This window comes from Acanthaster planci, linkage group LG12 (assembly GCF_054643075.1).
Source record: "Acanthaster planci isolate LZ-2023a linkage group LG12, COTS_SCS, whole genome shotgun sequence".
Taxonomy (NCBI): domain Eukaryota; kingdom Metazoa; phylum Echinodermata; class Asteroidea; order Valvatida; family Acanthasteridae; genus Acanthaster; species Acanthaster planci.
The window spans coordinates 2909641-2928667 of NC_141788.1; the positions used below are offsets into that span (position 1 = coordinate 2909641).

The 19027-nt window shown below is 42.5% G+C and overlaps 1 protein-coding gene across 1 annotated transcript; it reads left to right on the plus strand.

Annotated features, from left to right (window-relative positions):
• The first annotated feature begins 5024 nt into the window (after window positions 1-5024).
• opn5 (opsin 5) lies at window positions 5025-17445 on the plus strand. Its single transcript, XM_022231609.2, has 6 exons — window positions 5025-5103; window positions 9057-9220; window positions 9878-10004; window positions 12696-12792; window positions 13348-13579; window positions 14456-17445. The coding sequence occupies exons 1-6, from the start codon at window positions 5028-5030 to the stop codon at window positions 15155-15157; spliced, it is 1398 nt and encodes a 465-aa protein (XP_022087301.2). The 5' UTR covers window positions 5025-5027; the 3' UTR covers window positions 15158-17445.
• Window positions 17446-19027: the final 1582 nt, after the last annotated feature.

The window sequence follows — 19027 nt, forward strand, 5'->3', positions numbered from 1 at the left end:
TCTACATTCAAAGAGGTCCAGGAGAACTGCAAACACGAAATTAAAATACACTTGAAGGGGATGAGGAACTTAACACACTGTTCGACTCTCAGCAGAAACTGTTCCTCTTATAGGATGGATTATAGTTGTGGGCAAAATATACGCACCATGATGTGGCAAATAAAACGAATACAATGTAATTACAAAAACACCGGAACAATCTGTCCTGTTGTCTGATTGGTGCACTGTTGGTACCGCAGCAGTCGTCCCACAGCGAAACGAGAAGCAACATTCTTTTTTTCCTAACATGAAGAAATTTCTGAAGTCGTCACTTTTGTATGCTGGAACTGCTTTACAAAGACACAAATCAAACTATTATGCTGTCAGGCGTGCAAATTTTCAAGAGAAATAGGAATATCCGTGAAAGTACTATATACCTGAAGCAAACAGCATAATAGAGAAGCTTTTGTCAATTTTCTGTTAAGAGTTACAGAGAAAAACGGCGTGTACATATTGTTAATTCTGGTCAGATAGCTTGAAGAAAGGCGTCATGTTGAAAAATAACGAAATTTTATATTCGGGCGGTGGAAAAAGTAATTAAACGTGGTGAAGGAATGCTGACAACGTTTCGACATTGGCTGTTGAGGTTTATTACATATTAGGAGAAAATCCTCACAATTTCCTTCTTCCAAATACATATCATACAATGTGGTGTGAACTTGTTGACTTCACTACGTCGTCCATTGGCTGTCTTCGCGAAAACAAAAAGCCCAAACATATTTTTGAAACTTTCTAAAAGTGGCAGCAGTCTTGCCACCTTCTCTCTTCTCTGGAACTCTGATCTTGTATACAGCCATCAATATTTTATAGGGTGTGCCTCAAAAAACAAATGCCTGAAACTTTCTGGTGGTTGGAAATCTGTATCACAGCAGGCGCAGATCTTCATTTAATATTCGGATACATGGTTACGAATAGGGCGTATAACAGAGAGCAACTTTGAAATCCTTAAGGTGCTATATCATAAGTAATGATAAACTGAACGGTTTAAAATCTCTGGGAACTGCGGATACGTAATATGACTCCTGTTCTTCGTTTACTGAGTACAGACTTCTTTTTTTCTTCCCACTCTCGTTGGTCATGGTTTCAAGGCAAAGTTAGATTCTCTTTACATTTACACCCCCGAGGGTGCATGACTTTTGCCCCCCCCGGCCTATACAGAGCCACGGCTATAAATACGTTCGTTGTCGGCATATGGCACGTATATTCGAGTGCGCCACTGGCAAACATTTCGATCTTGTTCTCAACACATGAATCTGCTCAACTTCAGCTAGAACGTCCATGACGTACACAGAACCCCGAACAAGCCAATCATCAGCATCGGGTAATTATCTTCTACATAATACCACCCTCTTATGCGATCTCTTCGCCACCATCTTTGGTGATGATGACTCTTTTGTCAGTCTCTCCGTCGCTCGTCCACTAATATGCGCGTAGAAAACACTTGACTACAGCCAAGGTGTGGTTCAATTTCAAACGAAACGGCCACAGCTTCGTATATACATGTACGTCAAATAAAAAGTACACCCACTTCTCCGCAACAAGTGCTTGATTCACACTCCTTCCTGAAGAAGGAGCAAGGCGAAGAGGACCGTAAATATGGTGCGAAAACCGCGATAGTTTATCGTCATTGTACCAAAAATGTCGTTTCCACGGCGAGAACCAAAGCGATAGACAAAGAAGAACGGGATAAGGGCTCCATCGTTTGGACAGTCACCTGGACACCTGCATGTGAGTGCTACGAGACTACCCTGAGGTAGGCCTACGTGTACAATTATGATGATGTACCGTTTTCATTTTTTTTTTCGTGAATGCGTGCATCTTTGAAGTTCACCCTGTGCGGTATATGTGCGCTTGACACATACACAAACCTTGTATAGTGGAACCCTGAACAACCGCGAAGAAAACATACGCCAATAAATACGTGCTTTGCTTTGAAGAACAGAGCTGACGGGCTAAGATGGCGATCACTATATAGCAGACCAAATACGCATAAATCACACATATCCTATTCTGGCAGGTAAGATGTTGAAATGTATGCCTTGGCCTGGTTTTCGGCATAATTATTCCTTCTTACTGCTCATTACATTTTGCGTAACTATACAAATCTCGTATCATACTTGGTACCGCAGTTATCCCCTTTCTCCAAAACACACCTCGAGGAGCAATACGCACAATAGTGCGCCTCCAAGAGTTTCAACGCGTTGACTAATTGCAATGCGCGAAATCTGTCGACCCAGTGCGCGTATGGAAAGAGTCGATAGATTTCGCGCAATGTGATTGGTCAACGCGTTGCAAACTCTTGGAGGTGCATTGTTGTGAATCGACCGTATTCTATATCATCATGGATTTAAGTCACTTTAAGTACTTTTATATAAATGATATCAAGTTACGTTTTTAGTCCTACGAGGTACATCATCAACAGAAAGTTTACAAACATGGCTCGATGTCATCGCTCATAATTTACATTATCAGTGTAATCTCATTGCTTCTTCCCATATTTATGCTGATTGCATTTTTACGATGACGGTTTCACATGACTCTGTGAGCATTAGTTTTTGCCAATCCCTCAGTAAAGAGCCTTTGTCACGCTTGCACGGTCTCACTGATCCCGGCAGTATAAATTTTCCGGGTGGATTCAGCGGAGAATCGAGTAGTTGACAGTGAGGCCGTGTCCGAATTACTTGGCTATGGCTTGAAATTACACACAACTCTATATGGGAACAGGCCATAGCCAAATAATTCGGACACGGCCTCGATTCAACAGAAGTCATCCGCTGCGCTTACTTTTTCCTCGTGCAGGGCTATGAGGAATTCAAGAGGGCGCTATCACCATGGTTTCGCCAGAGCTGTTGGTTTTGCACTCGCCGTCTGATCGTTCGGGGAAAATCCCACAGGGTAGTAGCCTTTGGATAGGTACAAATGAAACTGATAAGGTCGTTCTTCCTCTTGTTGGAAACGAGTCTGTATGTCAGGTCTGCCGACGCCATTTTGAAGCAAAAAATATATACTCCACTCGACTCTCACACGCCCCGAATCCTGGATTAGATAAGACCTGCTCGTCTGACGTCACAGTCGTGTTTTTCCTACAAGTGGCTGGTAAAACTATATTTGGCCGTCGGTACAAAATTAAAAGATCAAAAAGTGTTAAAATCCCACGCAGCTATCAGAATACCAGCTTACACAACACACATACTAATAAATGCTAAACGAAACTTGGACTTAATTAATTGGACAAATGTCCATTTTGAGTGAATTTGAGGTACAATCGAAAACCAACCAAAAGTGATATTTCTGCAAACTTTGGCCGCCCATACCATTTGTAGGCAAAAGGTGAGTAGCCTTGTGGTTTCTCTTACTTGTACCGGTACAACCCTGACGAACTCCGCATACACGCAACACAAATTAGCGACATTGTATACAGCACTGCGCGACATGCGTAATCGAAGCGAAATCTCCCTCCCAGACGCGATTTTCATTTTTTCATATCACCATGGGGAATATCAACTGGATTGAAGACCATGATCATGGCTTTGGATGATTTTTTTTCGAAGGGAAGGAACATCCGTCATTTCAACGGAGCTGGTTGAGGATGTAGAAATATCATTGTCTCGGTTTTCGACATTCGATCCACATTGCATACTTGTCACTAAGATTAAAGGGCCTATTTAGACCTCCCCGGACTAACTGTTGGTTTCTGCTTTAACTTGTGCTTTATTATGTCAGTCACATCACAACTGACGAAAAAAGGGAATAAAGTTCCTTTAATTATATGGCTCATTGCTGTTTTTCAAATTGCCCCCTAAAATTCATGTTTCGATTGTAACAAATGGCGGCGATGTTCGTGACGCACGTTTCAGAACCCACAAATAGTCGGACACCATTGCGTCCGTCAGAACCCCAGAGTATCGCATACAACTTCCTTCACGGCGCGTACATAATAATGAACTTGCGATCCATGCAGTATATGGTATGGCGTGTAGATCGGGAATACATGCGAATGCGGGAGGAGAAGCGGTATCTGCATTATACACACAATATCTAGGAGGGAGCAATGGGCTCGGTCGTCCCAACTGAAGCTTTCGCATATGGAGCATGACAACAACTTGGGAAGTCGATATTCCACAGAGTCAGATGGCAATACATCACTTGTGTTGCCACAACCTGCAGTAACACACCTGGTTGGCATTCTCTACAAATTGACTAGGATTGTAGCAAACTTTTGGTGATCTCGAAATCGCGTTAACTGCACTGGTATACAATACACACAGTGCTAGCGCCGGCGCCACTGGCCGATGTGGGTTCTCAAATCTACGTCACAATTATGCAAATTTTCTATGCTAATAAGGCTAATGAGGTGCTTTTCTTTGTAATTTTGTTCTCATGCTTAATAATTAAAGCGATAACTTTTACTGACAGGAAATCTTTTTTAAACATGTCCTCTTCCATTCAAACTAATATAAAATACATTTCATGGGCCCTTTAAGAACAAAACCTACGGAATTGTCGATTTGTCACCAAGGCTTTCAAGTTAAACAACAGCAACGACAAAGACATAAATAACTTGTACAAAAACAGCAACAACAGAAAGTGCAGCATTCATCAAGTTTTACAAAAAGAATCCGATGTGGAGATACTAACGTATAGAAACAGAGCACTGCTCGTTAACAACAGTCATCAGGGACACTTCCAATTAACAGAGCGTTAGTTACACCAAAAACCGCCAGTTTTGCAACAGTCTAAGTACGAAATTCCTTGACATCATGACGACAGGTTTCTCCAATCCTCATCCCTCACCAAATAATGCAGGCTGTACGTTTTCAAGAAACCATTGCCCACGATACAGTTCATTAATATGGAGAGGGATACGATGAAACGATCGGTGACGGCATAACGAGCATCTAGCACGCAGATGGCCGTGTGTGGCCACAATACGGCGAGGGTCTTGCCCACTCAGTGGCTGAACTGAACATTTGCTGTTATTGAGAGCCATGGAAGAGGACGGGTTTGCATCCTTAGTGTCGCCTGTTGCTGGAATCGCATCTGGCATCTGGATCACAATGATAAGTGAGTATTCAACATCGTTTCAGTGAACGTGTTTTCTTGAACAGCGCCCCCCCCGAAGAAAATTAATTTTAATGCATTACGAAGGTAGTTGATGTGGTCTATTTAATTACTCTCTTTGAAACGGCGATCAGTGTCATGCGTCTTCGATAATCTGTTTCGTCGCTAATCATGATACTTCACGGTCAACACGATTCCAAAAAGAGTCCGAAATTTCTCGAGCTCATGTTTATACGTGATGTTCGGGTGTAGAGTGGCGCCGGAATCCAACTATGAAATGCTAATCGTTGCATTTGTTTCGGTCGAAGCACCTGGAGCTTTGAATTCCCGTCGGCAGGTGTAGAATTTCACTCAGCCAAGGGCAAAAGATTCTTGCGTCGTGTTTTGGTTTAAACTTCTGGGCTTTACATAGCCACTTCGGCGTCTTTGCAACTTCAACCGCACATTGTCGCAATGACAATAGTGGAACCGAGAGTAGTGCAATGTTGATTAATTTGGGTTTTCAGATCAAAATATCCCGACTTTATTGAGAGATCGGTAGCCACCTTGGTAAAATTTAAAAAACTAAATAACAAACAAACAAACAAACAAACAAACAAAACTCCGGCCGAACTTTCCCAAGCACAACCTTTTCGTCGATTTTCGTACACTGTCTTTAAGTATTTGCAAATTTGGGGCGTGCATTGCTGTTTCTCTGTGTATAGAATTCCCCATGTGAATCGCAAATTCAAAAGGGTTCCTCAAAATGTTTTTGTAATTTTTGTGTACTTATCTCCGCTTTTGCAAACTTTGATCACGTTGACTGTGTGTGTTCTGAATCTAAAAGGAGCACCAGAAACCTATACGTCAGACTCTATTTCGTCGCTGACGGCTTCTTGCCATCACTTTTTTGATACTTTAGGGATGAAAACAACCGCAACGCATAACCTGCAAATCTACCATAAGCAGGCTTCAGGTGATCGTCACAATAATGAGCGTTCAGAGTTATTGCAAGCGGCACCAACTCACGTCAATGGTATTATGAAATTGATACCTTCCATCGACAAAGCTTGGCAGCAGTTTCTTATGACGACAGCACTCCCGACCAATTAGCGAATAGGCCACTTCTACATTTCCCTATGAAACATGGCTCGTTTTGTCTTCTAAAATGAAAAGGTCTCTTGGTAAGCAGTGATAATCCAGGGTCTAGTTCCAATTCGGTTTACTGTAGAGGACCCGTGATTCGTCGCTCGAATATCGTTAGCATTTTAACTTGTCTCCCAACCATGCTCTGACGTTGTCTTTGCCTTCGTCTCAGTTATATCTATCACTGAGTTTAATACTTGGGGGAAATTTCTTATGGAATAGCTAAAAACCTCTAAAAGCCTTGAGCAGAAGCACCCCCTCATCGTTGAAAAATGACATAAATGACATACTGGTGGGGAGTGTTCATTTTCTTGGTATAGCATTGATCTAGACTGGTCCCCGTCATTATTATGGGGACCGGTAGCTATGTGATTTAACGTGTGCGATTATCCCTGTCAATTTGGATGCTAAATATAGTCTGGAGACTACGTATGGGACGGGAACCACTCTAGCATTTGTCTCCATTACGTAAGTCTGTTCAATGGAGATAAATGGTTCTCACCGAAGGAACCTCTGTTGCTGGGAAAATAGCACCTTCTCTCTGTCAAGATCGGCGCTCATAACCCAAGCACGCGTAAATGCTCGGTTGGAATCCCCCAGCTTTTTTCCCTCTTTTTTGATCTGCCCCTTAGCCCATGGTGAGTTTTATAACTGGTGTATTTAAGATCTAAATTCCTTTGAACGATTTTTTCCAAACATAACCCCAGCTTTAAAGAACCGCAAGAAGAAAACGGCACAGTTCTTGCAAGACTTTAAAACCTGAAAATCGGATCAAAGATTCACCGGAGGTGGATTTAGTTTCCATGAATAAACATTTCTTCTACGCAGACTGAAGCTTACTTGCGGCTTAGCACTGTCGTCTTGCCGTGTACGCAGCTAGACTTGATATCCAGCCGTCAAAATAATAGTGATACCTTGCCCATCGGCGCCAGCAAGATGTGCCACTGCGGTGTCGTGTTGATGCGTTTTTGTTGGCTACGGGGTTTGGACGCTAAAGAAAGGGCTTAAATCTGTGCCGGAGAGTGGGGTGAGAGTATAGTATGGGAATGATCAAATACTGAAATTGCCCGTCCGTGATGAGTCCTAGATTCTTGCCCCAATGCCCTATGGCATTATAAAGGGGGCGTTTTTTGGGGGGGGGGGCGGCCAATGATAAAAAAGATATTTACATCTCATGTATAGGCTCGAAAACATGTCTTAACCTTGTGGAAACAAACAATGCAATAAAAACGAATGTTCTTTAGGTCTCCGTTTTTCCGTGTTATTTAACAAAGTTTGGTGGTTGGAAAGATTAAAATTATCTCAAAATCCGCATTTTTGATTCTTATAAACAAGTGGGTAATGATCGTATGGTCCACCTACATAGTATGAAGGGAGTTTGATACTTTCCCATTCCACGGGATTTACGCCCGGTCACGAAGGGCAACCTGTACGTGTGTGCAAGTGCCACACCGTCAGCAACGCGAAACAGCTGGCGTGATAAATTTAACCTAACCTCGAGCGGGATCAAGAGAGGACGCAATTTCCTAGAAACGGAGGATTTACTGCACTTCCCTGGATTGTGAAATGACTCTAAGGCTGAGTTCGGGCGGCTTGTTCTTGTTTTGTTCAGCAGCTCGATTTGTTTTTCATGGGTCGGCCGCTCGAACGCTGGGAACGTACAACCGATTATCGCTAGTCGTTATCTGTGGCAAGCAACATGCAACATGGCGTCGTCCTTGTGCATTCTTCGAGAGTTAATGTCGGATAACTGGGCTAACTTCTTTTCCATTGAAAAAAATTATTTCTGTCATGGACAACTATTAATGTTAATTTTGCAAAACGTTTCGTTGTCTTCGGCTTTGTAAGCCATATCGATACTTTTTGCGGCTGTTCAAAAATCAAATCTCACGAGTTTTTCCGTGCATGTGTTTGTGTAAAATCATGACGAGGAGGTGGTGTGTGATCCTGTTCTGAGAAGAGTGTTCTTTGGTCGTCAAATTCTGGCCGTTCGAGCGCAAGAACACTAAACCCGTGTCACGGAACAGGCTGCCCAAACTCGACCAAAATGCACGCGTTACTGTTACTGATCTAGTTATGGTCGCGTGCCGCTTCCGACAAAAAATGAACTCACCTAAACGTGGCCCCTTCAACCGATGAGGGGGTGCTTCTGCTCAAGGCAGATTCTTTTCCCCTGCAATCCCTGACATCTCTAAGAATTTAGCAATACCGTCACAGTGCGGTAATCAGCACAGGTATCCGTCACGGTTTAGAATAAATTATGATGCAAATCAGGGATACTTATCTGTTTTAGATGCAGTGCGCGACTGCCCTTGGACATTATCAAAATTTGAGCAGGAAACGTGTATGTAATGTATGTAAAATACGCTGATAAAAATCGTGGAAAGTCAGATCGAAAAGGCCTTTTAGACACGTCATACCCTCTCGAGTATCAACAGTGATGCCGGAAAAATCAACAAAAACGGGTGCGGAAATCTTTCGACATTTTCCGAACCTGGAGAACTTTTTGTCCGGAGGTCTCGAAGAGTTTTACAGTTTGGAAACCGGACTTTGACCGGCGTACGAGAACTGGGGCCAGAATCGATGACGTTGACAGACAAAATGCGACTGTTTACTTACTTTATAGATTTTATTTGAGGTCGTGATTCCTCAACTCTTTATGTTCGATCTGAAATGATCGATTAAATACTTTGCTAACGAGGTTACCACCCCTCCCATCAAAATTATCAAGTTTATACCAATCATTGGGCCCCCCTGACAGTGTTGTAATTGTTTCATCACTTGATAAACTGACTGAGCCTAAGTACCTTATTTATCGAACAATTCAACAGCGGCAGTTTCTTTTGTTGGCAACGGCGCTGTCTTGGTCCTCTCCATGCGCAAACGCAAGAACTTGAAACCCCTCGATCTACTGACGATCAACCTGGCGGTGTCAGATCTTAGCGTCTGCCTGATTGGCTATCCCCTAGCAGCAGTGTCGGGGTTTGCCAGCAAGGTAATCTGTTTGATAAAAATACCAATTCTTGTGAGATGAATTAATGTCTTTTGAACGAGTGTAAATACATTTAAAATGGAAGTGTGTGGGGTAGGCATAGTTTGCATACAACGTATATTTTGAAATGATCGTGTTAAATTCATGTCAACGTAGTTGTCTGTCCTGATGTTGTTTTTAAATTTAAATTTGTCTTTTAAGTTAGTCTGGACTTCACACCTGATTCTCTAATTAGTTGAAGTGGTCGTGCAGTGTGGGAAAAATCCCATACAACGAAGTCAGGATTTTTTGTCGAGGATTGAAAAAAGGTGAAACGAGAATTATTCACTGGATCACACTCATTTCGATGGTCTTGCAAAGGTATTTGGAGCAAGACCTCACTATAGAGACGACTATTATTTTAAGAAATTTTACCACATTGGTAACCTAAAATGGACCTATAATTATCATCAACATTATTTGTATTTGTTTTGCTCAAGATGACCGACTTCTGACAACGCAGGTGTTACTAGGGTCACGGTAGACGCCTCGGGGTGTATATTGGCCCCTTCCCTCTGTGATTTTTTTTCTGAACTATGCCTCGGTGTTTCACCACTTCGTCATTTGTAGAAAACTACTCATTTTTTAAAAATTTCCTTTTTTCCCTTTTTCTTATCACAGTGGTCATTTGGAGACAGTGGCTGCGAGTGGTATGGTTTCTGTGGGTTCTTTTTCAACGTTTCTGCACTGATGACGCTGCTAGCTTTAGCCATTTGCCGTTATTTGAAACTCTGTTGGAAACACCTTGGTGAGAGCTTTGTGTATTGAATATGCCAGCCCCTTTAGTCTCAGAGTTTGCGTTGTCATGACATTACGCCAAGCAAATCCAACACAGTGAAAGTGCCTGGGTTAAATTTTAACCCAAGAGATTGTGAAAATTGCAATAACCCAAAATAAGGATTGTGTCAACCTAATTTTGACGATTTAAATTAATTTCGTTCTTTTAACCACAAAATTTAGTAATATTAACCCACTTTGTTGGTGAAAAATGAACTATAAAAATCTAATCCTCAGAAAAAGGGATAAAGCAAGAGTTCCACTAGTTACTGTCCCTTGGGTTAAAATTTAACCCAAGGATTTTTCAGTGAACCCGACCCACTGGCAACCCAATCAAATAAACCTAACTCAGCCCCAACTCAACCCGACTCGACTCAACTCAGCCCAATCCAACGCACCCAGCCAAGCCCAGTCCAACCAGCTCAGGGGAAGATCCAGAAATTTGTGGGGGGGGGGCGTTGGGTTGGAGAGGTTTTTTTTTTTACTGTTTCATTTTGCGGACAAGCAGAAATGATGATGAAACATTCTACATGCCACCCATTGTTCACAATGGTATTGGTGCACTCAGTTTATTATTTTTTTTATTATTATTTTCCCAATTTCCCCTTGTTTTCTCCCTTTTTGTGTGTGTCTCAGAGGGGGGGTAGACCCCACCCCCCAACCCGGCCCAACTGAATTCAACGCACTGCAGCTCAACCAAATCCAGCCTAACGCAACCCAACCCAATCCAGCCTAACGCAACTCAACCCAATCCAACTAAACCCAACCGAACCAAGTCAAACCCAGCCCAAACCAGCCCAACCCAGTCCAGCCCAATGAAACCCATTCGAGGAATCCCTTGCGGGGAAGCGGGAGATACATCACAGAGAATGATTTTGTAATGATGACTGAGCTCCTAGAAATGTAAATTATTTTCAACTCCGTCTCTCTCCCACTTTCTCACGCTAATTTTATGGTAGATTTTGAAAACCATATCTAAAATTCAAACTTTCCCTATTTTCAAACTGCATGGAATCTTGCAAACAAATCTGATGGGGTGAAACTGTGTAGGAAACAAACTCTACAAAACAAACACAGGCTGTTTAAATCCACACACTCTACATGATAATAGAACCTGAAAGTAAAAGGCCCCGCAGCGATCTTCCGGAACCCTCGCGCGGTCTGCCTATGTGGATTTTACGTTGGGCCGTCCTATCACGTTCGATAATTTTTGGTAAAATTATTCCTTACTTAAACAACCCCATGAAACATTCATGTTGGAATTTTACCTTTGTCTTCCTCAAGTAATATTTTGGAAAAGCCACCTGGAGATGGGTAAAAAACGAATATTATTAACGACCTTTCACGTCAGACGATGTCGTTTCTAGGTCTCCTTGTTCATGGACGTTTGTTTTCACTTGCCGTGCTTTCTTGAAAACGAGATTGTACAACCTTGCAAAGATTTACCTACCTGCAGTCGATGGGTTCCTGATTCCGTTAAGTTGACATTGCGCAGTTGTTGTCAGCAAAGGTTAGATAAAATATTAGAATCTTTCGTAAAAGTAGAACATTGCTTTATGTTTATTACCTTATAAATTATCAAAATGTGTAAATATTTTGATCTGTTTTTACTTCGGCTTTTACCCATAGAGTACCATAAAATTTCAAACCGTAAATGTTCACCTGCGCACCAGACTGCTGCATTGCACTGTTCTTGATGTATTTTAGATTTTCGGAGGTGATAGGTCAATATTTGGCATGATGTTTTCCTTTTAGATCAGGTAATTTTTCATTTTCTGTAGATTGATGTACCAGCAAATATTTTTCAAAGCCCTTTTTCCAAGTTGAATTTTTTAAGAAGAAACCGAACGAAAAAAAATTACAAATTCTAAAATCTTTACCCGTTACTTTTCCTATCCAAGGGTTCCAGAAGCGCGCCATCAGGGGTCAACCTTCAGGCTCTATCCATTGTAACACCCCACAGCTCTTACGATTTTTCTTCATGTGAACTCATTTTAGCCTTGTTTCTTTCATTTTGCTCTTTGTTGTCTCTGACATCTTCACCAGCTTAAGCCAGCCCTTTGGCACTAGTTCAAATTCGAGTTGTCCCGCCAGTGGACTATCCAGCTTTTGTTGTGAGAGGGGGGTAAATTCAAAAGCGAATGCGGCTTCGGTGTTATTCAACATGATATTGGGGGAGATAAAAATATCAAAAGCCTCACTCATAATCCTGACATCCTTGCTTTTATTTCGTGCTGTTGTTTTCTTAGGGTTTTGGTGCTAATATGTAATAGATAAAATCAATTTTAAAAAACTCCTTCAGGGGAATAAGTAGCCTCCCTGCCTCCCGCTGGATAGGCCACTCCGTCCCACTCATTTGAGGTTTTTGCTGGCATTAATGCTTTCTCGTCAGCAAAACCACTGTTACATTGCTGGCCAAATTTTGTACATAAACGTAACTGTTAGTGTGGCGCCCCTTAGCGTCGGATGGTCTTGCCCTCAGTTCCGCTTTTCAAATCTCCGGTGGTTTCGAATGATCTTTCAAAACATCTGGTCATAGTCGTGCATTTTTGGGTCGGAATTTGAGGTACATACATCGCTCCACCAGTCGTTCTCAACATGGGTCTTGTCAGTCGGTTAGTCGATTTCATTTTCTGAAACCTGGATACGCAAATCTTTTCAGATGACAGAGTTTTCGCTAAGCACATGCCGAAGATACTAACGGCGATATGGGCGTATTCATTCCTCTGGACATTTCCCCCGCTTGTTGGATGGAATAGGTAAGCATGGCGGTTTTTTTTTTAAACCTAGCGAAAGCTTAATAACCGCGGAGATCGTTCTTAGTGTCTCCTCCAGACTACCTTTACCAAGTCCAGGGCATTTTCTTTTTCGATTGTACACAATAATACCTTAGGCTTCCATTGTTAGTTCAAGGAAAAATAATGATGCTCCCCAGTTGGCCAAGCAAAATGGAAGCGTTTATACCCAACTCAGAGGCAAGTGAAAGTGTGAGCTCTCACCGCAATTCATCGGATGCTTTTTTGTGTGAAGACTTTCACTGGATGAAGTTGAGAGTTTAAGATAATACTCCTTCCGTCTACTTCGCGCTGCAGCCATTCTTACGTAATTAAAAGTAGTAAAATATATAGGGACGGAAACGCAGAGCCAAGGGAAAGTGTGAGCTCTGACCGCGATTAATCGGGTACTTTTTTGTCTTACCTCTGATGATCTACCTGTAATAGCGAATCCACAAACAGCTTTTAATGAGACTTTCCACGATGGACCTTTCACTGGGCTATTTAGCTATGATTTACGTTTTTGATTGGTCATTTCAGATACGTCCCGGAGCGGTTCCACACATCCTGCACCGTTGATTGGGCGAGCCGGTTGCCCAGTGACCAGGCTTACATCGTTTGCGTATTCCTTTTCTGCTTCTCCATACCCGTGGTGGGACTTATCGGTTGCTACGGCGCCATTTCTAAAACCATTTGCACCCATCGCAAAAAGATCCTGAGACAGCACAAGACTCATTTTACGCACTTCTGGACAGAGGTGCGTTTAATCAAGGTATACACACGTAAAAGTACCTCCCCCTAATACATATTCATGAGATTAGGTCCTCTGTTTCCTCCCCAGCTTATATCCATAATGATGATACCCTTTAAAGTGATGCAGGGAGGACAGTAAACGTTGATGGTTTAAACAATACTCATAGCAAAATTTGGAATCATTATTCACAGTCTCGAAAGAACTTGTCTTCAGAATATGTTGAAAAGAGTTGACAAGCTATAGCTAGGCGTATTCATCCAACAAAATGGAGTGATCGACATGCCGTCCTTCCTCCCCGAGAGCACTGCCTACATTTTATGCCATTTGAAAAAGTACAATTCGTTGTTGGCTTTCAGAGTCCAGTGCGAATTCGAGTGATATTTATGTTCACTATTTCACACCCATGACCAAAACACAAGGGAAATACCGCTAGGGCACGATGAAAACATGAAATGATGAAGTGTTCTGGGACCCACGTGGTGATGAGGGATTTTCCTGTACAAAAATAACAATCGGTACGGGCGATTCACAATAGTGCGCCTCCAAGAGTTGTAACACGTTGACCAATCACGGTGCGCAAAATGTGTTGACCCTTTCCAAGCGCGCACTGGGTTGACAGATTTCGCGTATTGTGATTAGTCAACGCGTTGCAAACTCTTGGAGGCGCACTATTTTGAATCGCCTGTATTGATTCGTTGGCGTGAAAATGTACCAATATTATTTCCGACATTTTGGAGGAATGGTTTTACGATGAAGCCATTAGCCGACAACCAAACAAATTAACGCCATATGACAAAATCTCGCTAGTAACTGCAGTTACTAGCGAGATTTTGTCATATGGCGTTAATTTGTCAGTTCATAGTTCATAGTCATCTTTTTTTCATTGACACCCAGTCATCCTTTGCCGCCACGGTGGCCTACATGATCGCCTGGACCCCTTACGCGGTCATTTCTTTCTGGGCGTTCGCCGCTGACGCCTCCGCTCTGCCGCTGGTCGTCTCCGCTGTGCCTGTTTTCGTCGCCAAGTCGTCGGCCGTGTTCAACCCAATCATCTACACCATCTTCAACCAGAAATTCAAGAGCGAGCTGCAGGAGCTGTGTTGCTGCTGTGGCTGCCAATGCTACAACATCTCGATCAACATCAACACCACCATCAGCACCCACCGTGACGAGTCGCTGCCCGTAATAGCGGCAGCAGCGGCCGCCCACCGCTCGCGACTCACGTTCTCCAACCCTTTTTCCAAGTTCCTCGTTTCACCCTCGCCAACTCGCGCGGTCAACAATAAACGCCTGTTCGTGATTACAGGGAAACTGAGTGACCCTACAGCGCCAGATAAAAGTAACCCCCTTGGGATGGTCATCAATGAAGAGATAGATTATCCTTGTCACCTGGACGAAGACATGCCCGGTCCGTCCAGGCGGCCCACGGAAGAGGCGCGGGCAACAGTGAGTTACACTCTACCACTTGTTCACCTTCCCAACGTCTTGGCGTCCGCGTCATCCATTGAGGGCTTCAATTCGAACGCCTCATCAGTGCCAGAAGATTTCCATTTTGAGAAGCGCGGCTCGATACTTTATGCTGAAGCTCAGGTATAACGAAGCGTGCCGAGAATGCATCGAGACAAAATTACCCATTTGGCCTAATGTTCACGCGTGGTTTGGCCAGTACATGGACATCCAGTGGCGTATAGTAGAGGCATGATTATTCCAGCACGGAACTGTTATCCGTATAGTTCGTGGGTGCCGTTGCTCACTCTCCTTGCATGACAACCCATCACGCTGAACTTGGTATGGAGCGCGAAATATCAAACATTCACCACTCAAAGCACCTGAGCGTTCTTTACAACTGGTTGCCCGCCCCTGTTGAGTGTCATACAATACTCTCGCTCCTTTCTCCTGATGTCGGAAACACCGAAGAGTGAAACGTTGGGTTCGATGGTTGAGTGAAGACTAACAATTCTCACTGATGCAATTTCAATTTTTGTTTGTTGGCCCACATGTGTAACAAACGGGTCGAACCAGTTGAGCGATAACATCTATGACAACGCGAAGCAGTTGATAAAAACAAGCTCTTTTCTAGTAGCAGTAAATGCACACGCACAAAAACTTACAAAACCGTATATGACTGTCTTTTTGGAGTTCACTGAGTTGAGAACTGACGAAAACTGATTTCCGTGTCGGCACTCCTTGGTGAGCCAGCCATTTTTTTAAAAATAATGTTTCTAATGGAGTCAGCCGATAACTGTCCACCGACAGTCTCGTTTCTGACCAAAAGAAGAAAATGCAGTCAAGTTCGAGAGAATACTATAGCTAGCTGTAGTTCGACCAACTTGAGCGACGGGTGCTTGGACAACCTCTATACCTTTGGACCCACCCCCAGAGGGTACTCGGTTGCATTGCTATTTTAGCCTTTCTCAGGTCAACTCAGTAAAAATTGACATGAACTAACTATTTAGGGAGATGGAAGAGACCACGGGCGCAACGAGAGCAAGAGATCCAATCGAGGGCGAACTTTAAGAGACGATCACATTTTGCTGAACGGTTCGACATCTGAGTGCAAGTGTAATACACTTGCACATTTGGTTGGACGCAATTGCCTGCAGACATCGATCTATAGTCGTCTTTAGACCTCGCCCTAACCATTCTTTGAATCACTGCTCGCGCCTGTGGGTGAGGTTTAACACCTAATTCGTGTGATTGTTCAATGCACAACAGTATGGAGGACGAAAAGGGATTACTTTTGAGTCGTATGAGCCCCAAACTGGACCAAGAGAGGGCGCAGCAAAATAAAAACTTCCCACCAACACGGCGTTTTTCAACCGGTGAGGGGATGCTCTGCTCATGGCAGATTGTCCGTGCTTTGGGCGTGTAGCAGCTCCAAACATAGATTTTCAATTTAAATCAAGAATTTTCAGGGATTGCACTTATTTTGATCTTTCCAATGAGACACTATACTCCACGATAAGTAATCAAATAATAAATTTCGGTTCGCTTTTCAAAGCTGAAAAGTAAAAAAAAAATGATTTTCACAAAAGTGTCGAATCTGAGTTTTGGCAGATGACCACTTTTACCCTCCATAATTCATGCAAGGTATCAACTATACCGTGCTACAACAACGCTGATAAGTACATATATTTTGTCGGGAAAATGTCCACCGACGTTGATAAATCTCACTTTAAAAGTAACGAAAGATGAAGGGCCTGACGTTTCGATCCTCGCAGAATCTTTCTCAAAGGCAAAAGTATTTTAACAGTATTAGATCTCTGTTGTGCATTATTTTCAGACGCATGATAATATCTGATATTTTCATCAGATCCAGAAACAATTTTTTTGGGGGGGGAGACAAACCTAGGGAATTTTTTCTGTGACCTTTTATTGTGTTTCTAAAGGATGAAGATGAATGTATATATTTGTACAAGCACTGGGAGGATGGGAAATAAATAATAATAATTTTAAAAAATCACCTTTCGATGCTTTAAAAGAAATTTATACGTCTTTTTGGAGGGGAACTACGCCCTTGGATTCGCCAAGTTTCAGAGAGAAAGAGAGAGGTAGAAAGGGCGCCCCTATAAAGATTCCTGACAAATTAATGTTTTAAAGAAGAACTTCAGATTAAACTGAATATATCTTGTGATAAACGGCAACGATTGCATCCTCATACATGTACATTATATCGCGGATTTTATTTTGTGTGTGAGACGATCCCAAACTTAAATTTCCTGTTTCGGCACCGTTAACACTAGTGCACTTTAAAAATTGTATTATATTTTTGTGAACGTGGATAAATCTGACGTTGTCTATATTTCTATCAAAATAAACTATTTTTGAATGGTGTTTCTTCAAATGCAGTCTTAGAGCCGAGTGGGGCATAATTAAGAATATCTCGCACAAACGTTCAGCGTGACAGTCATTTGTACGTGAACGCATCCCGTGCATTCACGAAGCGGCTTCACGTGGAGTACCATCCACCCACCCACCCACTCCAGTTGACATGGGCGTAAACCCCCGGGGACAGGAGTATATACATGTACCCCAATTTTCGAGGTGGGAAATGGGCAATTGAGTCATCCTTCACTTTCTGATGATGAGGAAAAAATGACAGCGGACTGTAAAGAATTTTTGGATTTCCCAACGATTAAACTGTTTGCAATATCACTAAAAAGGGAAAATAATTTTTAAAATCCATTAGTATGCCATTCTCATGTAAGATTCTGCATGAATTTGATATACATTACAGATATCCATCTTTATAATGAACATCGCCCCCTGTGTCGCGCCCCCCTCCACGCTTTCCAAATGTCCCTGGCCGGGCACGTCACCCCCCCCTTTACCCATCCCCATCCCCTAATTTACAGGACAGATTTACGCCACTGATTCAGGAATGATCAGGAACTTCTCGCGCGTTTCACGTTTAAGAATGGCCCAATCAACCTAATTAGTTTGCCGTTATTAAATTCCATCCGACAGAGGGTCGCAACTGTTGCTCCGACAGTTTTCAGGGCCTCTCACGTGTCGGTCCGCGTGCAGTGATTTTAGCGAAAACAAAAATAAAGTTGACATTTTTTGTCCAGTTGGTATCGCAAAAACTGGCATTTCGCTAGAAATGTATGTCTATTCAGAAGAAATAAGTAAAAGTGTCTTTTTTCCTGTAACTCGACCTCTACAGACTCAGCCCGAACAAAAATGCATGGCAACGGCATATCGGGGAAAATGTGGGGGCGAAATTTACCCAACGCTCTCGATGGTCAAGTGGCAAATAACACCGTTTGGAAGTGGACTTTGCACAGGATTTTCCATTCTCAGTAAGGTTTAAACTAAATGTACATATATTCCTACACATACCAGTTTTATGTTGAAATGATCAGTTGCCAACTTTATAATTTAGCCGATATATGTCCATAGTAACCGCTTTAATTTATTTTCAACCTGGCTATAGTTATTCGTTTGATCTAAAGGTTATGATCATAATAGCCTTATTAAACTAATTCATTAATTAATGAAAAATAGCGGGTAAGATGCCTTTCCTATAAATGGACCTTGCACGGGATGTTTCATTCGTAGATTTAAGCTCCGCTAGTTCTCTTGTTTGCCTTATGACCCTTGTTGTGAGCAATTACATTGCAATTACAGACAAGCACAATAATTCTACTGCTGTCACAGATCTCCTCTGCTAATGTTTTAGGTGAGATCCAAATTTAGCTCAACAGCTGAAACAGATTCAGTCATCTGCATGCACCAAACTTAGTCATGAACGAATTGACAATGTTACTAGACATTTGGGTGCTCAGAGAGGGTACTGTGGGTTTAGATTCAAGTCACTACAGTACAGGATGATGGTGTGAGGACGAATTTCCCGAACCGACCAACAGAGGAAACTTAAAGCGGGGGAGGATTTTAATTAATAGGGGCGTTATGCATAATGTATTACACATTTTATAGTGTGTATTTTATAGCAGTTTACCATAC

Bases quoted from the DNA above. Each gene is read 5' to 3' on its own strand.
- opn5 (XM_022231609.2), top strand. From the start codon at position 5,028: ATGGAAGAGGACGGGTTTGCATCCTTAGTGTCGCCTGTTGCTGGAATC. The intron at 9,221-9,877 runs GTAATCTGTTTG...TTCTTATCACAG, and splicing joins TGTCGGGGTTTGCCAGCAAG to TGGTCATTTGGAGACAGTGG. The intron at 10,005-12,695 runs GTGAGAGCTTTG...AAATCTTTTCAG, and splicing joins ACTCTGTTGGAAACACCTTG to ATGACAGAGTTTTCGCTAAG.